The sequence below is a fragment of the Tetrahymena thermophila genome, assembly GCF_000189635.1.
Source record: "Tetrahymena thermophila SB210 genomic scaffold scf_8254470, whole genome shotgun sequence".
NCBI lineage: Eukaryota > Ciliophora > Oligohymenophorea > Hymenostomatida > Tetrahymenidae > Tetrahymena > Tetrahymena thermophila.
The window spans coordinates 1,161,363-1,182,489 of NW_002476246.1; the positions used below are offsets into that span (position 1 = coordinate 1,161,363).

Consider the following 21,127-nt stretch of genomic DNA (forward strand, 5'->3'; position numbering starts at 1 on the left):
TTTTGATAGTTCTTACATTTATTAGCATACAAGGACGCATTTTTATTTTATTAGGCTTTTAATAAAAATAATAATAAATCAAGTTGAAAATAGACAAAGATTCAGCTTTTTCTAGATATTTAGCTGCAATTTATTGGTCTACTATCACAATGACAACAATTGGATATGGAGATATTGTGCCAATTACAGATCTTGAAAGGATATATATCTCGATAGTTAGTCTGATATCTTGTGGCTTATTTGGTTATTTTATTAGTCAAATAAAAGAAATAGTAGGGGAAATTTAAAGAAAGTCTGAAACCTTTAACAAAAAAATGCAAGTAATTCTTTAATTAATATTTTATTTGCCAAAAAATATTGAGATTATTAATTTAATGAAGGCATTAAATAAGCTAATGAATTCAAGGTAACTAAATAAAAAAATAACGTATCAAGTAATTAAATACTATGAATACTTACACAAATAATCTGATTACAGCTTAGAAGAAGAAGGGCTCAGAATGATAGATGATTTACCTAAATCCATGAGTAATTGCATAAAATTTGAAATAAATCACAAATACTTATATTCTCAAAAGATATTTTCTTTAAATTTCATGAAGCCTTTTCTAAATGAGCTCTCTTTGAAGATTAAGTTATTAAAAATTGGCCCAGATTTCAAAAGGCATAGACAAAAAAGTTCTAATGCTTATTAATTTTACATTAACTCAGGATCAGAAATAGAAAAAACGCTAAAAAAATGAATAAATTGAATAAATTGGATATATTAGATAGTCAGAGACCTGACTCAACCCCCATTTTTTTGAGGAATTACAGTATATATGTAAATTTATTATCTGTTATTTCTTTCTTTAATTATTAAACTCATTTTTTTATTTTCAACTTTTGTTTTTACTATTAATTTCTTTTTATTTCATATTATTTCTTTATTTTTCTCTAAATAATTAACTATAACAGTTTATTTGTTTTGTATTATAATTTTGTAATTATAAAAATTAATATTAAACAAAAAAATTTTCTTGTATTTATTTTATAGCTTTTATTTATTTATTAATTTAAGAAACACTTTTTAATTTAAAAGTTTATTTTATTTAATATTTTTTTTTAATTTACACAAATTTATAATAAATGTTTTAACTAAATGAATGAATTATACAAATTCAAAGTAATAAGCAAGTGTCTTAAATTAAAAAATTTAGTTGTCATTAAAAAATTCTGATGATAAGCAAATGATAAAAAGGATTAATAAATATTAAATGCTTGTATAAATGAATATTAAATGTTTTATTATTTAATATTTTGAAAAAGTTTTTTTACCTAATAAAGAGATATATAGATAGATTTTATTATTGTTTTTATATTTATTAATATCCTATTTTTTGTAAGTTAATAAATAATTTATAAATCATAAAAGAATGAGAGAATTAAGAATTGAGGCATTTTTATTTAAATCAGTAGGCAGTAAAAACCTCTCTGCCTTGCTGATTTTTCTCCTTCCAAGGAAAATACTTGGAAGGTTGTATTTTAAGACTTTTTTAAAAACATTTTTATCAAATTTTTAATATATCTTTATATTTATCATTTTTTATAAATTTATTGTCTATCTAGTTTTACAATTAATAAAATAATAGGAAAATTAAAAAAAAGATTTTAATTTAATTTGTCATTTAAATTTGAAAATTTGAATTCATTTGTTTTATTAATAAAAATTTTTATTTAAAAATATTTACTTGCTAACTAAAATTATTATTGCTTTAGCAAAAATGGTGTTAGTTAGATATTTTTTTTAACTCTATTTATTGGTATTGATTGTTTCAGTATTGGTAACAAAAAGAGGAAAGTTTATAAATAAATTGCCAATATGAATGATAAGAAAAAGTTTCATAATTTGCAGAGCTTTGAGCAGTTGGTTGTGGAGTTAAAAATCTTACATTTCCTGTATTTTATTACTAAAATTATCTATTTTATTCAAAATTATCATGTTAAACCAATGCATTAAAAATATTTAATTCACTTTACTTTATTTCTTAATCAAAATAATTAGGGGCTTTATCATAAATAAAATAAGATATCTATTATTTATTTACTTGCTTTAAACTCTATTAAAAATTTTTTTAAAAAAAATTATTTTTTTTCACTTATAAGATTAAATTGATGTTAATTTTGATTTACTTCACTATCACTTTAATTCATATCTTATGTACTTTGTTTATCCCCTCTAACATTTAGTTATTCTTAATAAATGTTTTTGCTTTATTCTTTAAAATATAAATCTTACTCTTTAAAGCTTTGGTTTTATTCTTTGAAGCTTAATTATTTCCTTAAAATCTTTGATTTGATTCTTTAAAACTTTAATCTTCTTAATGAAAACTTAAATTCTGTTAATCCGTTTTAAAATTATTCTAATTTTGCTAATTATCTTATTTCTTTTAATTATTTTTAGGAGCTAATTTTTAGGGGATACATAAAATCTTACTTATTTTTTTAAATTTAACCCATAAGAAGAGTTGTTTTGATTTATTCCAAAATTAAAATAATGTTAAATATTTGTATTTCTTGTAGATGATTCAGTTGAGAGTGGGTTCTTTCAATTTCTCTGACTACTATTGATAGAGTTTCTCGTTAATTACTATTATGATTTTATATTGAATTATATTGTTAAGAAAACTAAGAGGAGTTTTAAATTCAAAAAATTAGGTGTTTTCGCTAATTAAAATTAAAATTTTTGCTATGAAATTGATGTTAAAGCATCTTTATCAGATGTGGTAGATTATTAGGAAGTTTTAATGATAGTTATTTAAATTTGTGCTTCATTATTAGTTTAGGATATTTAAGATGAAAACGAAGATACAATTAGAAAATTGGATGGATAATTGTTGCTATTAGTGGATTTTTAATAGAATACTTGTACAATTTTTATTATTAAAGATTTCATATTATCTATTTATTAATTAGTTAAATCACTATTAATGTACATTAAAAATAAAAAGAGTAAATCTTAGCAGCTATCTTAAAATCCTCACTTTATAACTTAACAAAAAAATAGATTAAAATATAGTTAATAATAACAATATGGATAAGAATTTCGATAATAACGAAGAAATATAATCAATTAGTATTATCTACCAAACTCCTAATGTAAAAACAAGGCCTGCCACAAATTAATTCTTAAAAATAAATAAATTGGTAATCAATAGAAGAAAAAGGAATTCTGTTTTTTCTTAAAGCATTTACAAGAGTAGTCATAATTTATAATTTACACAGCCAAGCAGTAAAAAAATCTAAAAAGTTGAACAATAATTATTTCAAACAAATATATATATATTTCATAAACTATAACCTAGATAGTACGAATAGAAAATGAAAGTCAAAATATTATTTTAATTCTTAGTAGATCTTATTTAATCCCAATACAGAAATAAAGGAATGAAACAAATTAAATATAAAAAAGATTCTAAATATTTGTTCTTTAAAGATTATAAATGAATTTTAAAATATTATAATAAATAATTGATTTATTTTATTTTCTTTTTAATGTAATTAATATATTAGTGTAACCTTCATTTTGATTTGAATAAATTTTTTTAAATTATAGAAACATAAATTTAATAAAGCTATCAATAATCCAATTAAAAATAAGCATTCAGTAATCCAAATTTTTATTAATTTGAATTTACTGATTCAATAATATATATGTTCGAATTATTTTTTGAAAGAGATATTAAAGCTTAAAATTATAAAATTAAAATGGTAAAAATTATTTTATACTTAAATAATTTTTAAAAAATTACTTTAAATTTTTTAAATTAAAAATTTTGAGGATAGTATTTTATTGTTAATAGACGTAGCTTTCAGATATATATTGTAGATAAAAGAAAAGAATAAGAAGCATCAAAAATAATAATTAATAAACATTTGAAGCTATTTAAAAAACTCCCCACCAAATAATTCAATAATCTCATCTCAAAACCTAAATTTGAATTAAAAATAGTAATAATAGAAGGTTGAAAGAATATTTTTTAGTTTTTATAGATTAATTTCAATAACAGAAGTGTACATTTAAATCCTAAAATTTGAGATATAAGAATAAAAGAAAAGAATAAGAAACATAAAAAATAATAATTAATCAACATTTGTAGTTATTTAAAAAGCTCTCCACGAAATAATTCAATAATCTTATCTCAAACCTACATTTGAATTAAAAATAGTAAAAGAAAAGTATAAGAAACATCAAAAATAATAATTAATAAACATTTGAAGTTATTTAAAAACTCTCTAGGAAATAATTCAATAATCTTATCTCAAAACCTATATTTGAATTAAAAATAGTAATAATAGAAGGTTGAAAAAATATCTATTAGTATGAGTAAATCATTCTTTACTTTGAATTTAACAGTCATAATCTTATTGTAATCAATACAAAACTTAAATGCTTAAATATGTTAAGCATTTTCTAGGCAGCACCGTAAGATTAAATTAATATTTTAATACATTATGATATAAATTTTAAAAAACAGAGCCTAAATTTTTTGAGAACTATATTATTTCTAATTCCTTGAAGTTGCCTAACACTAATATACTTTTGATAAACACTGTATAGTCTTAGAGTATAGTATATTATATTGATCTTTCTAGTGAAATTGATAATGTTGTGAATGTGGTTAAGAGTAAATTTAAATAAATAGTTTATACTTTTTAAAACAATTTTTATTTTATTAAAGCTAAATATGTTATATATCAAATGGAGTATATACTATAAAGAAATCAAATTTTAGTTGTGAATTCAGGATAGCTAATATACGCAGATCCTTATACTCTTGAATCTAAATAAACACTAGCATTCTCTAATTTAGAAAGTATGCATTTCATGAAAGGATCTAATTATTTAGTCTTAAAAAGTGCAACATATTTATTATATGTTGTTGACTTTATAGAAGGAAAATAAATTCTATCTTTGAATGTTTTACCTTATAATTCTGACTGTGGTAATCATATTGCTTCAGCAAAGTTACTTTAGCTTTAAAATGGTTAGAATTTTATAGCAGTAATTGATTAGTATGGTGCTTATACTTGGTCAATTGATTTTAAAACTTTAGAATTCTCATTCAATGGATATTATTCGCAAGCAGGTATAACTAATTTTTAAGTCTTTTAAAGAATAATATTTCACTCTATTTTATTTTATAGCTAATAATTATAGCTTAATAGATTTGCACAAGAGTTATGATATTATATTTTTGGCAGGAGCCAATTGTCAAATCAATGCTTTCTAGATCATTAATTTATAAGCGAATTAGATAAAATTAATCAAGACTGATTGTAGATTAAATATATTAATAATTTTCATTATAAATTTCTTAAAATTTTAAAAAATAGATCTACCAAGTGGTCAATCAGGAGATAGTATAGCCAGTTTAAGCTTTATAAATTCTTAAAATAATTAAGGCAGTTTATACATAAGTGGCTAGTGGTCTATTTATAGAATAGATTTAAATTTTGTCTATAATTAGAAAACAAATACATTTGATTCTTTTAGGTTTGATAATATCAATCAACCTTTTACTGTTTAACTACCAGGAAGTCCAACTAATCAATGGTATCATTTGGAAGAAAGTCAATAATTGTTAATACCATACTACACTAATTACTTTTATTAAACAGCTCTATTTGCTTATTCATATAGTACAGACACTTAGCTCATTCGTTTTAGTAAAAATAAAATTTCAAAAATAAATTAATTTACTTTAACCATTATACTATAAAATTAAGATTATATTTCTACAGGTTTTACAAAAATATTTACTTTCTAACTCAATTAAGAAGTATATTTTGTTGTTTCTACATTATATGAAATTTAAGTCACTAAAGATTCTCCAAGTAACCTAAAATCTATCCTTACTTATCCTCTTATTTAGTCAATCAAAGCAAGATAAAATACATTTTTTTCTGTAAAAAACTGTAATACTTGTTTTATTGCTATGCATGATTCTACATACTTAGCATTTTATAAAGTAATGGACTCATCATTCACTCCTTAAGTAATTATTTCTTTCTTTCTATTTTAATCAAAAATATTAAAGTTATTATAAAAATAAAAACAGGTATACGATTTAAGTTAGATAAATCTTAATACTGATTCAATAAGCTTCAATATTGATCCCTACTAAGATATTAATCAAGCTGTTTGGGTTATTGTAGGAATACCTAATAAATAAAATAATGAAAATTTCTTATTTTATGCTATAAGTATTACCTCTTAATAATAGTTTTAATTGCTCTCTGATAAAGTAGAAGACAATAATCAAAATACAAGTTATGCTCTCTATTCCTAAGAAGATTAAGAAATCGTTGGAATTGCTGTTAATGGAAGTATTTTTGTTTGGAATGCAACAGACCTTTCATTCAAATACTCAATAAGTAATCTTACAATAAAATTAAAAATGGGAATAAATTTCATTTTAGATGAAAATAAACTAATGAAATATCAAATCCTATCTCAACAATTAAAAAAATTTTTTTTCATTAATTTAAAAAAAATAATAATAAAATATTTTATTTATTTATTTAAAAAATTAATTTTGATAAAAAGCGTCTGATTGTTCTGGCTCAATAATTGGTTAATTATTTCATACTGATGATAATAAATTTCTAATAACAGTTTGTGGTGATTACAGTATAACTATCTATAATTTCTCTAAAAAAACATTTTAACAATTAATGAAACTATAGTCAAATCCATACTATTTAAATGTATTGAATAAAATAAATATGTTTGGAGTTGGAGATAATATGAGCGGAGATGTTTATTTATGCAGTTTTAATACAGTTACCTAATAATTTGAATTATTTATGCATTTCCAGTCTCCTTCTTTAACAGATTGTGGAAATAATATTCAGTATATAGAAAAGACTTAGGTTTTATTTATTTAGTATTACTACAGTAATACATTTTTCCCTATTGGATAATGTCTTTAAAATTTGCCTAGTTGTACTTAGAAATGCTAAATGTAGTTTTATTTTAATACTACTGAAACTGCTGATACTAAAAGCCTATATGGGATAGGTTCTTTTGAATAGCCTTTTACATCTTCTTTGAGTATAATTCCATCTTTACTTTTAGTAAATAAATCTTTAGATTAAAATAAATATTTTACCAAAGTATTTTTCTATTTAAAAATAATATTTTAATTTTAAAAATAGGTTAAATAATATTTCGAATTAATAAACGGATTTGAAATTCTAAACGTTAATATATTAGTGAGCAACTAAAATTAGATGGTATTTTACAATGACTTGCTAACTTTGTAAGATTTTGCATAAACGAATTTAACAATTTAGAGCTGGAATAATAATAATAATCAATTAGCTTAAATTAATGTAAATTAGTTGCTCCAATTTTCGGGTCTCTTTATGCTAAACATTGATGATATACTTTTTAATTTTATTATTAGTAGCTCTTAATAAAATTGTGGGGTTTCTTTCGATGGTATTATTTCGAGTGCTACTATAGATAACATAAGTATATCTTCAACAGATAGTACATCTCATTGCTTCTTTTTTTAAATAAATAATTCTTTCTTGACTATTAAAAATATAAACATAAAAAGTTTAGATTTTTCAAATACATCAGCTTTAATATCAATCGTTAATTCTTAATAGGTAATTTTTTAAATTGTAAATTTAAAATAAATGAAATATTTTTATTATATTAAATAGATTGCACTTTAAAATATTCTAATAGATAGTTGTAAATTAAATGAAAAATTCAGTATATTAACCTAAGATAGCGATGTTAATGTTATTATTGATACTTTTATAATTTAAAATAATCTATGCGATATAAATTAAATTTACTATCCACAATTCTCTGGTTAGCTATTTGAAGCTGGTGAGTTCAATGTAGCTAATATGACAATATCCAATAATCAGTTTTGTAATTTATAGATATTCTCAACTGTCAGCACAATCAAACAAAAAAATTAAACATTTTAGTTCTAGTATATAACTATGTACAATAACTCATTTTATACAACACATAATTATCTCTTTTTTGATGCTATTTATTCAATAAATCCTCTTCCCTAACACACTTTAAATATGAGTTATTTAAATTTCACAGATAATTCTTACTTTCCCTCTTCTTAAGTTTAATCAGATATCTACCTCGGAATTACTTAATTAGTTCTAACTGAACAAATTTTTTCAGTTTTAATAAATGAAGTTACAGTAAAAAACCAATAAGAAATAGCATTTTGTTAATTATCCTAATCTTCTCTAGTTTCAATTAGCAATATTTCTTGCTTAAATGATAAACAATTTTTTGATAGTTTAGTCAATAGAGAGTACGGTGGATGTTTAATTTTCAATGAAATAAAAAAGATTAGCATAACTAATATATAATCAAGCTATATAAAAGCAATAGATAATTCTATTTTAGTAATAAGAAATATAGCTTACACAAATTCAGTAATAAATTTATCAAAAGTAGTTATCACAAGTTCATATTTTGAATAAACTTAAACTAACTCCTAAGCTAATCCAATTTTAATTACTTCCACTTATACTTCTAATATAACAATAAGCAACTCAATTTTTAGCTAAAATAGATTAAATACAATTCCTAAAACCTCATCTTATTCAACTTCTGCAATTCAGGTGTTTAATCCATTAGGTACTATATATTTAGTTAATAACCAATATATTAATTCAGTATCTAGTAGTATCTTTAATTTTCAATATATAGTTGGTCTTAATATAACTATCATTAATGCTAATTGCAAGCAATCTTCATTTAATATCACAGATAATGTAACAACTTTTAAATAATAAGGAGGCTGCTTAAGGGCTAAATCAAACAATTTGTAAATTCTTTCTTCAAATTTTAGCCAATCCACAGCAAGCTAAGGCTCGTTTATTTACTTCGAGAGTCTTAGTTCAGTGACAAATATTTTTATAGAAAAATCTTCATTTGAAGAAGGTTATGCTTAGAATGATGGTGGTGCATTTTACATAGATTCACAAGACTCAAATTTAAGTTTTGTGTGTAAATCATCAAACTTTAGTAATATCTATACTCTTAGTTCTTATTCTTCCTCGATTTCAATAATGTAAATTATTTTAATTTAAGATAAAAATGGTAACTTTGTATAAATAAATGCACACTAGTGCGCGGAATCAAAAATTAAAAAATTTAAATTTTATTTTTAATATTTAATTAATGCATGTTTTTTGAAATTTTGATTTTTTTTTAGCAATATGTGCGCATTTAATCAATGGATTTTATAAAAATATTTATTAACATAAAGTTATTACTATAAAATAATGAAAATTAAAAATAATATTAAATTTTTTTTAATCAATATTCAGATAATCAGAAAATTAGAATTTATTAAACTAGATTCTATTCTAAGAAGGAGAGTTAATCAATATTTTAGGCTAGACGAACTCATATTTTTTGAATACCTAAAATTCTAATGTTACTCTTTTTAATATTGATAATAATAATTTTAACTAAACTTATCCTGATTATTTGTATCTAATAGTAAAGCTATCTGAAATCTAATCAGTGTCATTTTTCTAACTTTAAAAATCTATGCTCTCAATTGTTGATTGCGGATTTTAAAATTTAATAATAAAAAATTTACAAAATACTTCCCCTCTTCTAATTAATGGTATTAATACGAGTATTATAATTTAAAGATTAATAATTAAAGACTCTACGTTTTCCACATACTTAATTAGTGTCAATTAAGGATCTCTAACTATTGAAGATTCTTAATTTATAAATATAAATTAGATATCCTCAAAACGAGTATTACAATCCTAGATTTCTCTGATAAATTCTGGAGCACTTATATCATTATATTAATCTAAATTATAAATTTAATAATAAACAATATTTTAGAAAATAATTTGCATGCTATGCTTTGGCTCTATACTTTAGTTGAACTAAACACAATTTTTTATATCTGACTCTCAGTTTTTAGAATCAAAAGTGATTAAAATAATTTAATATCATACAAGCTTTTATGTAATTTAAATATTTATTTAAAAATAGGCCAATAACGGTGGTGCTATATCAGTTAATGGTTTTGTTTCTAATCTTAATTATATATAAAACACTAAAATGATTGGAAATACTGCCATATCAGATGGAGGAGCTATGCTTTTAATAGCCTAAAAAGATGATGTAATAAATACTTTTTTTTTAATAATTAAAATTTTTAATCATACAATTAATAGATTTTTACTTTAACTTTGTCTAATTGCTAAATTACTGACAATCAATCTTTAAATGGAAGTGGTGGGGCATTATTTATTAGCTCCGAAAGTGAATCAACAGTACAGTAATAGATCAAAATTTAGAAAACAAATCTATCAAATAACAATGCAGTTATCGGAGGATGCATTAATAATCTAGGTATAAATCCAGTTATAGACTCTCAAAGCATTATATTGAATAACTAGGCTAGTCTTTATGGAGATAATATAAATTCGTATCCTGATCATTTAGGTTTGATCATGACTACAGATTTAAATAAATATTTCAATTAATCAACTAATTCTTTAATTTTATCAAATATTAAAAGTGGAACTTAAATCCCAGATATAATCTTTTAGCTAAAAGATTAAACAGCTATACCAATATTTCCATTAGATGCTGATAAAATAATAATTTAAGCATAGTTTAGCAGCAAAACAAAAAATATATCAAATTATTACATTAGAGGAAATTCTACCGCATTTGTTGATTTAAAATAGAAATAATTTGTTTTTTAAGGTATGTAATTAATAGGGATTCCAAATTCAAAAGCAATAATTGAGTTCAAATCTGATGTTATCAAAATTTTAAATAAACAAACTAATTAATTTGAGTCTAACTATTCTTATGAATTAGAAGTTTATTTTAGAAGTTGTAATTATGGTGAAATTGAGAATTTTTACAATACATATACAGAATGTGTTGTCTGTGAATAAGATAAATACTCTCTCGATAAACAATAATGTTATTCATGTCCTTCTGGAGCAAAATGCCAAAATGGAATTATATATGTAAATTAAGGATTCTGGAGAAAAGATGAAAGTAGTCCTCTTGTTATAGAATGTGCAAATAAGCCTTCAAACTGTATTGGAAGTACTTATGGTAATTAAGTATGCTTAGAAGGTTAAATAGGACCTCTATGTGAAGAATGTGATGTAAATACAATTTTTTAAATATTACTTTAACAATAAATTTAAAATTAATAAGATATATGGTAGCTACTGGGGAGAAAGCTATTCTAAAGTTGGATCTTATTAATGTGGGTAATGTAAAGAATTGAGTGCTTTATTGTGGAAAGCAATCTTAATAATAATCTGGACTTTATTTTCAATTCGACTTGCCATAAAAGGAGACTTAGAGGAATAAACAATAAATGCTTTTTAAGTAGCTCTGAAAAGACACTTATTAAAGAATAATCAAAGCACTTCCTTAAAAGGGACTAAATATTAATCTAAATTAAATGTCAAATATGATAACCAAAAAGATAAAAAATCTCGAAATGGAGAAAAAGCTAGTGTTTATATTAAAGTATTCATTAACTATTTACAAATAGTAGGATCAATTATTACTTTCAATATTAAATTAACTACAGGTAATAAAAATTAAAATTTTTTAATTTTAAAATTATTAATTTATTAAGATTATTTATTTATTTATTTAAAAAAACTAAATTTTTTAAGATGAAAATAATATTTTAAATTTTATCAAACAAACAAAAGATATATTTGATACTTCATAGTATTTAGGAACACCTGTAAGATAATAAATGAATTCTGCTGAATGTATATTAAAAGATATATAAACAGATATACCAATGATATATCTTAAATTACTATTTACTCTAATTGTTCCAATTGGCTATTTAATGGTGTTTGTAGTTAGCTTAATCTTATAAAGGGTATTTACAAATATAAAAGTTCGTTATTATTCTATTTGTACTGCTGCGATCTTTATATTTATTTTAGTTTAGCCTGATTTAGTTTCTCAAATGATAGGTCTTCTATCATGCAGGGTAATTGGAGATTCTAGTTACATACTCTATAATATAACTTATGAATGCAACACTAGCGAGCACTAGAGATATAGTTCTACCTTAGTAGCTCCTTGTTTATTAGTGTTTGCTTTTATTATACCAATAGGACTTTTTTATATACTATACAGAAATAAAGATGACTTGCAAAACATTTAAATATATAAGAAATATGGCTTTTTATACAGAGAGTATAAAAGCCAAAAATATTATTGGGAATTCGTGAAAATGTTAGAAAAAATTTTAATAATTATAGTTCTTAACTTCTATTCCCAAGATACTAATATTAAAGGAGTGCTAATTTTTATTGTGGTTTCTCTCTATGGGATAGCATCTAGTGTTTTATAACCCTATCGTTTGAGCGGATACAATACAGTTGATTTCTATCAAACAAACGTGTGTGCAGTTTCTGTATTACTTTGTTTATTCATTAGCAATAATCCCTTCAATTATTATGTAATGACTTCTATTATAATTATAATCACAATCAATGCTTGGTTTATTATTGTAATAATTAAAAGAGTTATTATAGGACTCTTAACATAATTTAAGAATGTTATCATTTCATTTTTTTAAAAATTTTCTTATACAAAGTTGCTTGTTCAAAAGTTTCAAAAATAAAAATTAAATCCATAATTGAAAGCTAAAATATAAAGAATTTTTAAAGAATTTTTAAATCTTAGTGAAGAGCAAAAGTATGATCTTTTATTATCTGGTATAAAGATATAAATAGGTATTAAAACTCTTGTTATTTGTTATATTTAATATATTTAATTTATAGGTAAAAATCATAAAAGACTGTTTAAAGATTAATAGATTAATTAAACTATTAAATAAAATAAACTAAATGACTTAGCTACTGAAAATTAACAAAAATTAAACTCAGAAAGAGATTACTTTCATAAAGATAGTATAAGTAGCCCAAATACTCTATATACCAGCAAGACGAACTAATCTCCTATTTTTTTATGTAATATTTTTATTTATTTTTTTTAATCATTAAATTTTTTAATTAAATATTAATTAGAATTAGAAGAATTAAATGTAGTAAAGAATTAAAAAGAGAGTTAAAAAGATAAAGAGGATAACTCTAATAAATTAATAAAATTAAAAAAAAAATACTTAGCTATTAGAAATTAACAAAAATTAAACTCTGAAAGCGATTACTTTGATAAAGATAATGAAAATAACCCAAATACTGTATATAGCAGCTAGACAAACTAATCTCCTCTTTTTAAATGTAATATATATAATAGTTTTTTTTTAATCATTAAATTTTTTAATTAAATATTAATTAGAAATCGAGGTGTTAAATTTAGGAAGGAATTAAAAAGAGAGTTAAAAAGATAATGAGGATAACTCTAATAAATTAATAAAATTAAAACAAATATACTTAGCTACTAAAAATTAACAAAAATTAAACTCTGAGAGCGATTACTATGATAAAGATAATGAAAATAACACAAATACTGTATATAACAGCTAGATAAACTAATCTCCTCTTTTTTAATGTAATATATATAATAGTTTTTTTTAATCATTAAATTTTTTAATCAAATATTAGGATTCGAAGAATTAAAAATGGCAATGGATTAGAAAGAGAGTTAAATAGATAAAGAGGATAACTCTAATGAATAAATAAAATTAAATTCTGTTAAAAAGGTGGATAAAAATAATAATTTAATTTATTTTACTGAATATGAAATAGATAACACTTTAAATATCTGAAAATTATTATTATATATTAATAATACATATTATTTTTTTGTTTTTAACTAAAAAGATTAATCAATCAATTTTAAAGTTCATTTTTCCCTATTAATAATATACTGTAATTCCTCGTTAACATGATCCGTCCGACTTCCAAAAAACCACTAAAATTAAGCGTTTTGTTTTTGAAGTGAAAATTTCAAATCTAAAAGTTTAATAATTATCTAAAAATTAGATTACTAAGAAATATATTCTGAATTATTATTAAATCATATTACTTTTTAATGTTATTTTGATTTATCACTTTAAATAGTATCTAAAAATTTAATATCAGCTTATTTATACTTCCTTTCTGGAATTCTTTTAAGGTTTATTGAATGAGCAAGCATTTTATTAAGCATTTAAGTTATGGAAAAGTTTTAAAATATAATCATGTTTAAATAATATAAGCAATATTATTTTAAAATATAATAACCCTAAAAATTATTAATCAAAGAAAATTATAAAAAATTTAAAATTATTCGACAGATTAATTGAAAAATAAAATAATAACTAAATTAAAAAAATATTTATTAAATTTTCAAGTATTAATAATTATTTTTATATCAATTATTAATTTAAAATATAAAATATTTTTTATCACTAAAATGTCCACAGCAATTTTAATAACTAGATTTGTGTTCAGTATAATAATTTAATTTTTGATCTACGAATGAAATCAATAATACTTTTAAAACACACTTAAAAAGAAAATTAGTGTAATCTATAAATAAATTATATAAAAATTTGAAATTTACAAGCTTAAGATTATAATCAAATATATGTAAACAAAAATTAATTAATAATCAATTTTTTTACAAATAAATAAAATGAGAAGATTAGGTGTAACAAAAAAGTAAAGCTTCAATGTGAATGACTAATTGCGTGATTTTAAAGAAATTAAAGATAAAGATAAAGATGATTTGAATAATCTTTCGTTTTCATTTGATAAATCTAACCATGAAAATATTTTACCAGGATTGAAGAACACTAATAAAAGCATATCTGAAATCCAAAAAAATGAGGAGTAATCTCTATATATATCTAAAAATTAATTGATACACAGAGATGAATAGAGTTTTAGGATGAAAATATAAAATAATGCTTAAAGCTAATTGGATCAATCTCAATTAACTTTTTCATAAAATGCTATATAACTTCCTGATAACTCAAGCATTTTAATTTCTGAATAGAAATTAAATAAAAGACAAAACTCTAATATTTTAGAGAGGTCTATTTATGAATAAAAGAAGAAAAGTATGTTAGCTTAAATTATTTAGTTGCCTTAAACACCTTAAAAAAGTGGTTTTTCAAACAATAAATATTAATATTCAAAGCAAGCTAGTAGTAATATAGACAAAACAAGTAATGAAAAAATCGAAACTAAAAATTTATTCTTTTTTAAAAAGACCAATATGGTAAAAAAATTTATCAATAGTATGCTACAATATGCATAAAGTTACAACTTCAAAAACTTAACTCAAAAGTAATTTGAAATATTAAATGATTAAAGCTCAGATTACCATTATTATTAGCAGAGAGGTCTTATCCAAAAAAAGGTATGATTATTAATTATATTTTGAATAATTAATTTTTATACAAAATAGAAACTTAACATAATTTATGTTTATAAAAATATAGGAACAAAGTATTTCTACTCATTACTTTACATAATTTTCCTCGTGTAAAATCAAATCTTTATTTTAGCAGTAATTTTACCAGTTTTTTGTGTTAAAAATAGTGTTGAGAAACTATCTTGTTAAAAGCGAAAAGCTCATTCTTTCTCCTGTATTTTTTATATAACTTTTTTTATTTCATCATATAAATAAAATCCTTTATACTTGAAAAATGAATGTCTTAAAAATATTTTTTTGTTTGTTATAATATAGGATTCAATGTTTTTTATCATTTGGGATATTCTAACAATGATTTTATGGATATTTATTGTGTTTTATGTACCTTTTAGAGTCAATTTTTAGTTGGCTGAGGAAATTGAACTGCATGAAACCTTTTCTTATTTTTAAATATTAATATTCTGTTTTTTGGTAGCAGAAACAACTATAAGCTTGAATAAAGTATAAAATTATTAAAATAATTGATTATGGCGTTTATTTCTAACTTATTTTTAATATAAGGCTGTGTTTAAAAGAGGTAGAATAATTGTAAGCAGGGAATATATACTTCGCAGATACATGAAGAAAGAATTTTTGTAAATAATTAGAATTAATTTATTAGCTCAATGTTTCATATACTTAACCAAATTTTAAAATAATAGATTTGACTTTTTTATTTTCTTATCTTATTTTCTGTCCACACATTTTTACGATCTACGATATTTAGAATATGTTCTAGAGCTGAGAATATTCAGAGTCATTCAAACTTATAAGCAGCTATTTCAGAAATTTGATTAAGAATCAAAATACAATATTTTTAGAAGGATATCTTTATTAGCTTTGGTAGTTCTTACATTTATTAATACACAAGGATCTATTTTCGTGTTATTAGGTTTTTAAGAAAAATAATAATAATAGTAAATGAAGTTTAAAATAGACAACGATTCTGATTTTTCTAGATATGTAGCTGCGATTTACTGGTCTACTATTACTATGACAACAATTGGATATGGCGATATTGTTCCAATCACAAATCTTGAAAGGATTTATGTTTCTATAGTTAGTCTGATATCTTGCGGAATATTTGGATATTCGATTAGTCAAATATAAGAAATAGTAGGGGAAATTTAAAGAAAATCTGAAACCTTTAATAAAAAAATGCAAGTAATTCTTTAATTAATATTTTACTTGCCAAAAATTTTGAGATTATTAATTTATTTAAAGGCATTAAATAAAATAATGAATTCAAGGTAACTGAATAAAAAAATAATGTATCAAGTAATTAAATACTATGAGTACTTACACAAAGAATCTGATAGCAACTTAGAACAAGAAGGGCTCACAATGATAGAAAATTTACCTAAATCAATGAGAGATAGCATAAAATTTGAAATGAATCACAAATACTTATATTCTTAAAAGATATTTTCTTTAAATTTCACCAAGCCTTTTCTAAATGAGCTCTCTATGAAAATTAAGTAATTAAAAATTGGTCCAGAAACGGATTTATATTAATTAGGTGAATTTGATAAGCGACTCTTCTTTGTGTAAAAAGGTTCTATTATGCTATATATTAAATAAAGTAATAGTCAAAAGGAGTATTCAATTTTGAGCGTAAATATTTAATTTTGTAGTTGATTGTTTATTAGTTATTTAAATAATATTACTTTGTATTTTCACTGACAAAAATTAAATAAGAAAAGCTAAAATGGTGTTTTAATTTTATAAATTGAATTTTTACTGACTCTAAATTAAAACTAATATAATATTTAACAAAAAAGAAATATTTAATTTAAATTTCAATACTTTTAAAAACTTAATTATCCTTTTATTCAAAAATATTCTTATATTACTACTTTTTCCTTCCTAAATTTATTTCTTTATGAATTCAAATTATTTTTTATTTTTAGAAAGGTAGCATGTTTGGAGAATTAGAATTCTTTAATTAAAGCAGTAGAATGTTCGGAGCCAAATCTTAGAGCGTTGTATAGCTTTTATTTTTGGATTTTGAGGACTTTTATTAAATACTATAATAGTATGAAAAAGATTTTGTAATTAATTATTTTTTTAAAATATTTTAAAGGTTATTAATTTATTTTAAAAATAGATTTTTAAGAAAAAATATTTTATTTTATTTTTAAATGGTATTTTATTAAAAAATAGGAGAGCTATAATTTGATCAAAGATCAATTAAGAATAAATCAAAATTATAAATTTTTAAACAAAAAATGTGAAAGTTGTGGAAAATATAATCATCATTTTTACAATTGTAATTAATTACAATATATTCCAAATATTTAAAAGATACTTTACAAGTAAAACCTCGAAATTAAATAAGAAAGATAATAAAATTTCAAAAGGCATAGGCAAAAAAGTTCAAATACTTTTTAATTTTACATTAACTCAGGATCAGAAATAGAAAAAATGCTAAAAAATAGTTATTAAAGTGAACAAATTTGTTTAGAGGATGAATCACTTTTTTATCATGAAGATAATGAAGAAAAAGAGTAAGCTTACTATTTGAATTTAATAGTTTATTTATAATTAAATATTATTATAGATTCGATTAAATTAATTCTCAGACAAATTTAAGGGAAAAATAAAAATCATTTTAGAATGAAAGTGTATACAGCAAGTCATCCTCTCTAAATAAACGATAGAGAGTTAATTCTATTAAAAAAGAAGCTTCTAAAGGGATTAAAAACACAGAACTATAACCTTAAGTTTTTCTCTCCTAAAATTAAGAAGAAATAAAAGCTAAAAATTCTATAAAATTAAGCTTATTATAGTAAGAAAGTATTATCAAAAATTAATAAAATTACTAAGTTGTTTAAAGTTAAATAGAATGTGTTGATTCTTATCATAGTTAGTTAAAAATAGAAAATGCACCTTATTGTAGTAGAGAAGACTCTCTTGACTAAGACATTTGGAGTGCTAAAAGGAATAAATTTTCAAGATTTTAAACAGAACTTCAAATCCTTTCATCAGAAATATAAACTTAAAGCTTAGATAAATAGTTAATTTTTTTGTTTTAGCACTTTGATCGATTAAAGAATTATTAAATTTATTTTCCTCATAACAATTTGAGAAATGTATTAATTGAATATAGAAAAGCATAAGTTAAAATTATAAAGAAAAGAGTATTTAAAAATAATAGAGCATCAAATATCAATTAAACTAAGCTAAAAAAAGATAAATCTAAAAATTTATATAGCCCTTTACTTGAGCAATCATTAATAAGTATCTCTTGACCAAAAATAAACTTTATTTTAAATAAATCAATATAATTGCATTATTTATTATGATTTTCCTTTTTAGTATTACAAGCTTAAACAACATATTATTTCAATTATTTTAATACATATAAATTTAATGTTTGTTAACATTTCTTTGAAATATCTTAAAATTATTTATTTTTAAAAAGCTATTTGAATTCAAAAATATAAAGTATTGCTAATCTAGGTATTGAAAAATTGAATGCTAAGTAGCCTTCTTGCTTTTTTTATTTTGGTTTGTCAGAATTTATCTGACAGATCTACCTGTGATTTTATTAAAAAGAAAGGCCTTTTAATTTTTTATGATAAACTAATTTTTTTGCTGTATATATAAAAAAATGGCTTCAAAATATTTCATAAAATTTAATATGAAAATAATACTTTTTCTATTTTTCTTGATTATTTATTATCAATCAAATATAATTTTACTTAATTTGGAAAAATTCTATTCTAAAAAAAAGGATGAAAGAATAATGAAGTTTTACTTTATATTTTAAATCTACTACAACCTAAAAAGTTATTGAATTAATTTTATTAATAAATTTTAAAAATATAGATTTGATGATTAGATTATGTATTTATTAATTATATCCTATTTATTTATATTGTAAAAGATTATTAAATTTTCAAAATCAAACCATTCAACTTTCATTAATGTTTTATAAACACGTAAAAATTAATTCATCAGATTTTTATTTAATGTGATGACTTTTATAAATTATTTTGATTGTAACTATTTAATATTTGATGGTTGGAAAATTCTTATGAAATTTACAGAATGAGCCACTAATAATTAAGAATTAAAGTTATGGAGAAGATTTTAAAAAGTAATTAATTTTAAATTAATTAAAAGATGTAAAGATTGATTTGAATAATCTATGATGATTTATCAAAGAAAATCCTAAAAAAAATAAAAATCGTTCTACTGATTTAATAAATTAATGAAATGATAATTTAGTTATTATTACTTTTTACACTGATAAAAAAATTAATGTAATCTTTATGCTAAATTATGTAAAAAATTAAAAAATACAATTTTTTAATAAAAATCTAAAATCAAAAAATTTTAATTAATTTATAATCAAAATTTTTACAAATTAAGTAAAATGAGAAGATTAGGTGTAACAAAAAAAGAAAGCTCCTCTCTGAATGACTAAATGCGTGATTTTAAAGAGATTAAAGATAAAGATAAAGATGATTTGAATAATCTTTCGTTTTCATTTGATAAATCAAACCATGAAAATACTTTACCAGGATTGAAAAACACCTACAAAAGTAAATCTGATGTCGAAAAAAATGAAGAGTCTCTAAATATCTCTAAAAACTAGTTGATACCAATAGATGAATAGAGCTTTAGGATGTGTATATAAAATAATGCTTAAAGCTAACTGAATCAATATCAATTATCTTTTTCATAAAATACCATATAGCTTCCCAAAAACACAAGTATTTAACTTTGTGAATAAAAATTAAATAAAAGACAAAACTGTAATGTTTTAGAGGGGTCTTTATATGATAAAAAGAAGAAAAGTATTTTAGCTTAAACTATTTAGCTGCCCTAAACTCCTTAAAAAAATAGTTTTTCAAGCAAAATAGATTAGCATTAAAAGCAAAAGCAAATTAGAAGTTCCATAGATAAAAGAAGCCACGAAATAATTGAAACAACAAATTTCTTCTTTTTTAAAAAGACCAATATGGTAAAAAAATTTATCAACAATATGTTGCAGTACACATAAAGTTATAACTTCAAAAACTTAACCCAAAAGTAGTTTGAAATATTAAACGATTAAAGCTCAGATTATCACTATTATCAGTAAAGAAGCCTTATCCATAAAAAGGTAGGATTATTAATGATTATATTTTGAATAAATAGTTAAACAACAATATAAAAACTAATTATAATTTATATCTATTTAAACATAGGAACATAGTATTTCTACTCATTACTTGACAAAATTTTCCTAATGTAAAAATTCAATTTTTATCTCATCAATAATTTTACTGATTTTTATGTTTAAAATAGTGTTGAGGCATTACCTTATTGCAAGCGAAAATCTTATCCTTTCTCCTGTAATTGTTTTCTTGTAAAATAAACCAATTAAAAAGTTTTTTGGTAAAAATAATTTAGGACTCAATGTTTTTTATTGTTTGGGATATACTAACAATGATTTTTTGGATAGCTATAGTGTTTTATGTACCTTTTAGAGTAAATTTTGAGTTGGAAGAAGAATTAAAAATACACGGAACCTTTTCTTATTTTAAAATCCTAATGTTTTGCTTTTTTATTACAGAAACAATTTTAAATTTGAATAAAGTAGAAACATTATTTAATCTTGTTTATTTCTAACTTATTTTTAATTTTAGGCTGCGTTTAAAAGAGGTAGAATAATCATAAGCAGGGAATATATACTTAATAGAT

At 21.5% G+C, this 21,127-nt stretch overlaps 5 protein-coding genes across 5 annotated transcripts; all 5 read left to right on the plus strand. All coding sequences in view use genetic code 6, as the record gives it.

The window, feature by feature from the left end:
• Nucleotides 1–149: 149 nt before the first annotated feature.
• TTHERM_01533600 (cyclic nucleotide-binding domain protein) lies at nt 150–743 on the plus strand (the record flags this gene model as incomplete). The annotated part of the gene is made up of 2 exons (XM_001029408.2): nt 150–320; nt 381–743. 2 exons carry the CDS (start codon nt 150–152, stop codon nt 741–743), a joined length of 534 nt encoding a protein of 177 aa, XP_001029408.2.
• Nucleotides 744–2,786: 2,043 nt separating this feature from the next.
• TTHERM_01533580 (hypothetical protein) lies at nt 2,787–3,364 on the plus strand (the record flags this gene model as incomplete). The annotated part of the gene is made up of 3 exons (XM_001029406.2): nt 2,787–2,907; nt 3,047–3,238; nt 3,345–3,364. The coding sequence occupies 3 exons, from the start codon at nt 2,787–2,789 to the stop codon at nt 3,362–3,364; spliced, it is 333 nt and encodes a 110-aa protein (XP_001029406.2).
• A 998-nt stretch (nt 3,365–4,362) lies between these two features.
• On the plus strand, nt 4,363–13,424 carry TTHERM_001338459 (transmembrane protein, putative; the record flags this gene model as incomplete). Its single annotated transcript, XM_012799459.1, has 15 exons — nt 4,363–4,465; nt 4,518–4,667; nt 4,722–5,129; nt 5,377–5,709; nt 5,770–6,038; nt 6,102–6,417; nt 6,590–7,119; nt 7,201–7,659; nt 7,717–9,144; nt 9,398–9,671; nt 9,714–9,994; nt 10,058–10,189; nt 10,243–11,196; nt 11,249–11,633; nt 11,761–13,424. 15 exons carry the CDS (start codon nt 4,363–4,365, stop codon nt 13,422–13,424), a joined length of 7,686 nt encoding a protein of 2,561 aa, XP_012654913.1.
• A 1,226-nt stretch (nt 13,425–14,650) lies between these two features.
• Nucleotides 14,651–18,771, plus strand: TTHERM_01338460 (cyclic nucleotide-binding domain protein; the record flags this gene model as incomplete). Its single annotated transcript, XM_001029705.3, has 10 exons — nt 14,651–15,379; nt 15,462–15,504; nt 15,562–15,608; nt 15,710–15,895; nt 15,956–16,029; nt 16,096–16,597; nt 16,658–17,047; nt 17,344–17,484; nt 17,597–17,940; nt 17,994–18,771. 10 exons carry the CDS (start codon nt 14,651–14,653, stop codon nt 18,682–18,684), a joined length of 3,147 nt encoding a protein of 1,048 aa, XP_001029705.3. The 3' UTR covers nt 18,685–18,771.
• A 1,043-nt stretch (nt 18,772–19,814) lies between these two features.
• TTHERM_01338470 (hypothetical protein) lies at nt 19,815–20,925 on the plus strand (the record flags this gene model as incomplete). The annotated part of the gene is made up of 3 exons (XM_001029706.1): nt 19,815–20,546; nt 20,632–20,674; nt 20,732–20,925. 3 exons carry the CDS (start codon nt 19,815–19,817, stop codon nt 20,923–20,925), a joined length of 969 nt encoding a protein of 322 aa, XP_001029706.1.
• Nucleotides 20,926–21,127: the final 202 nt, after the last annotated feature.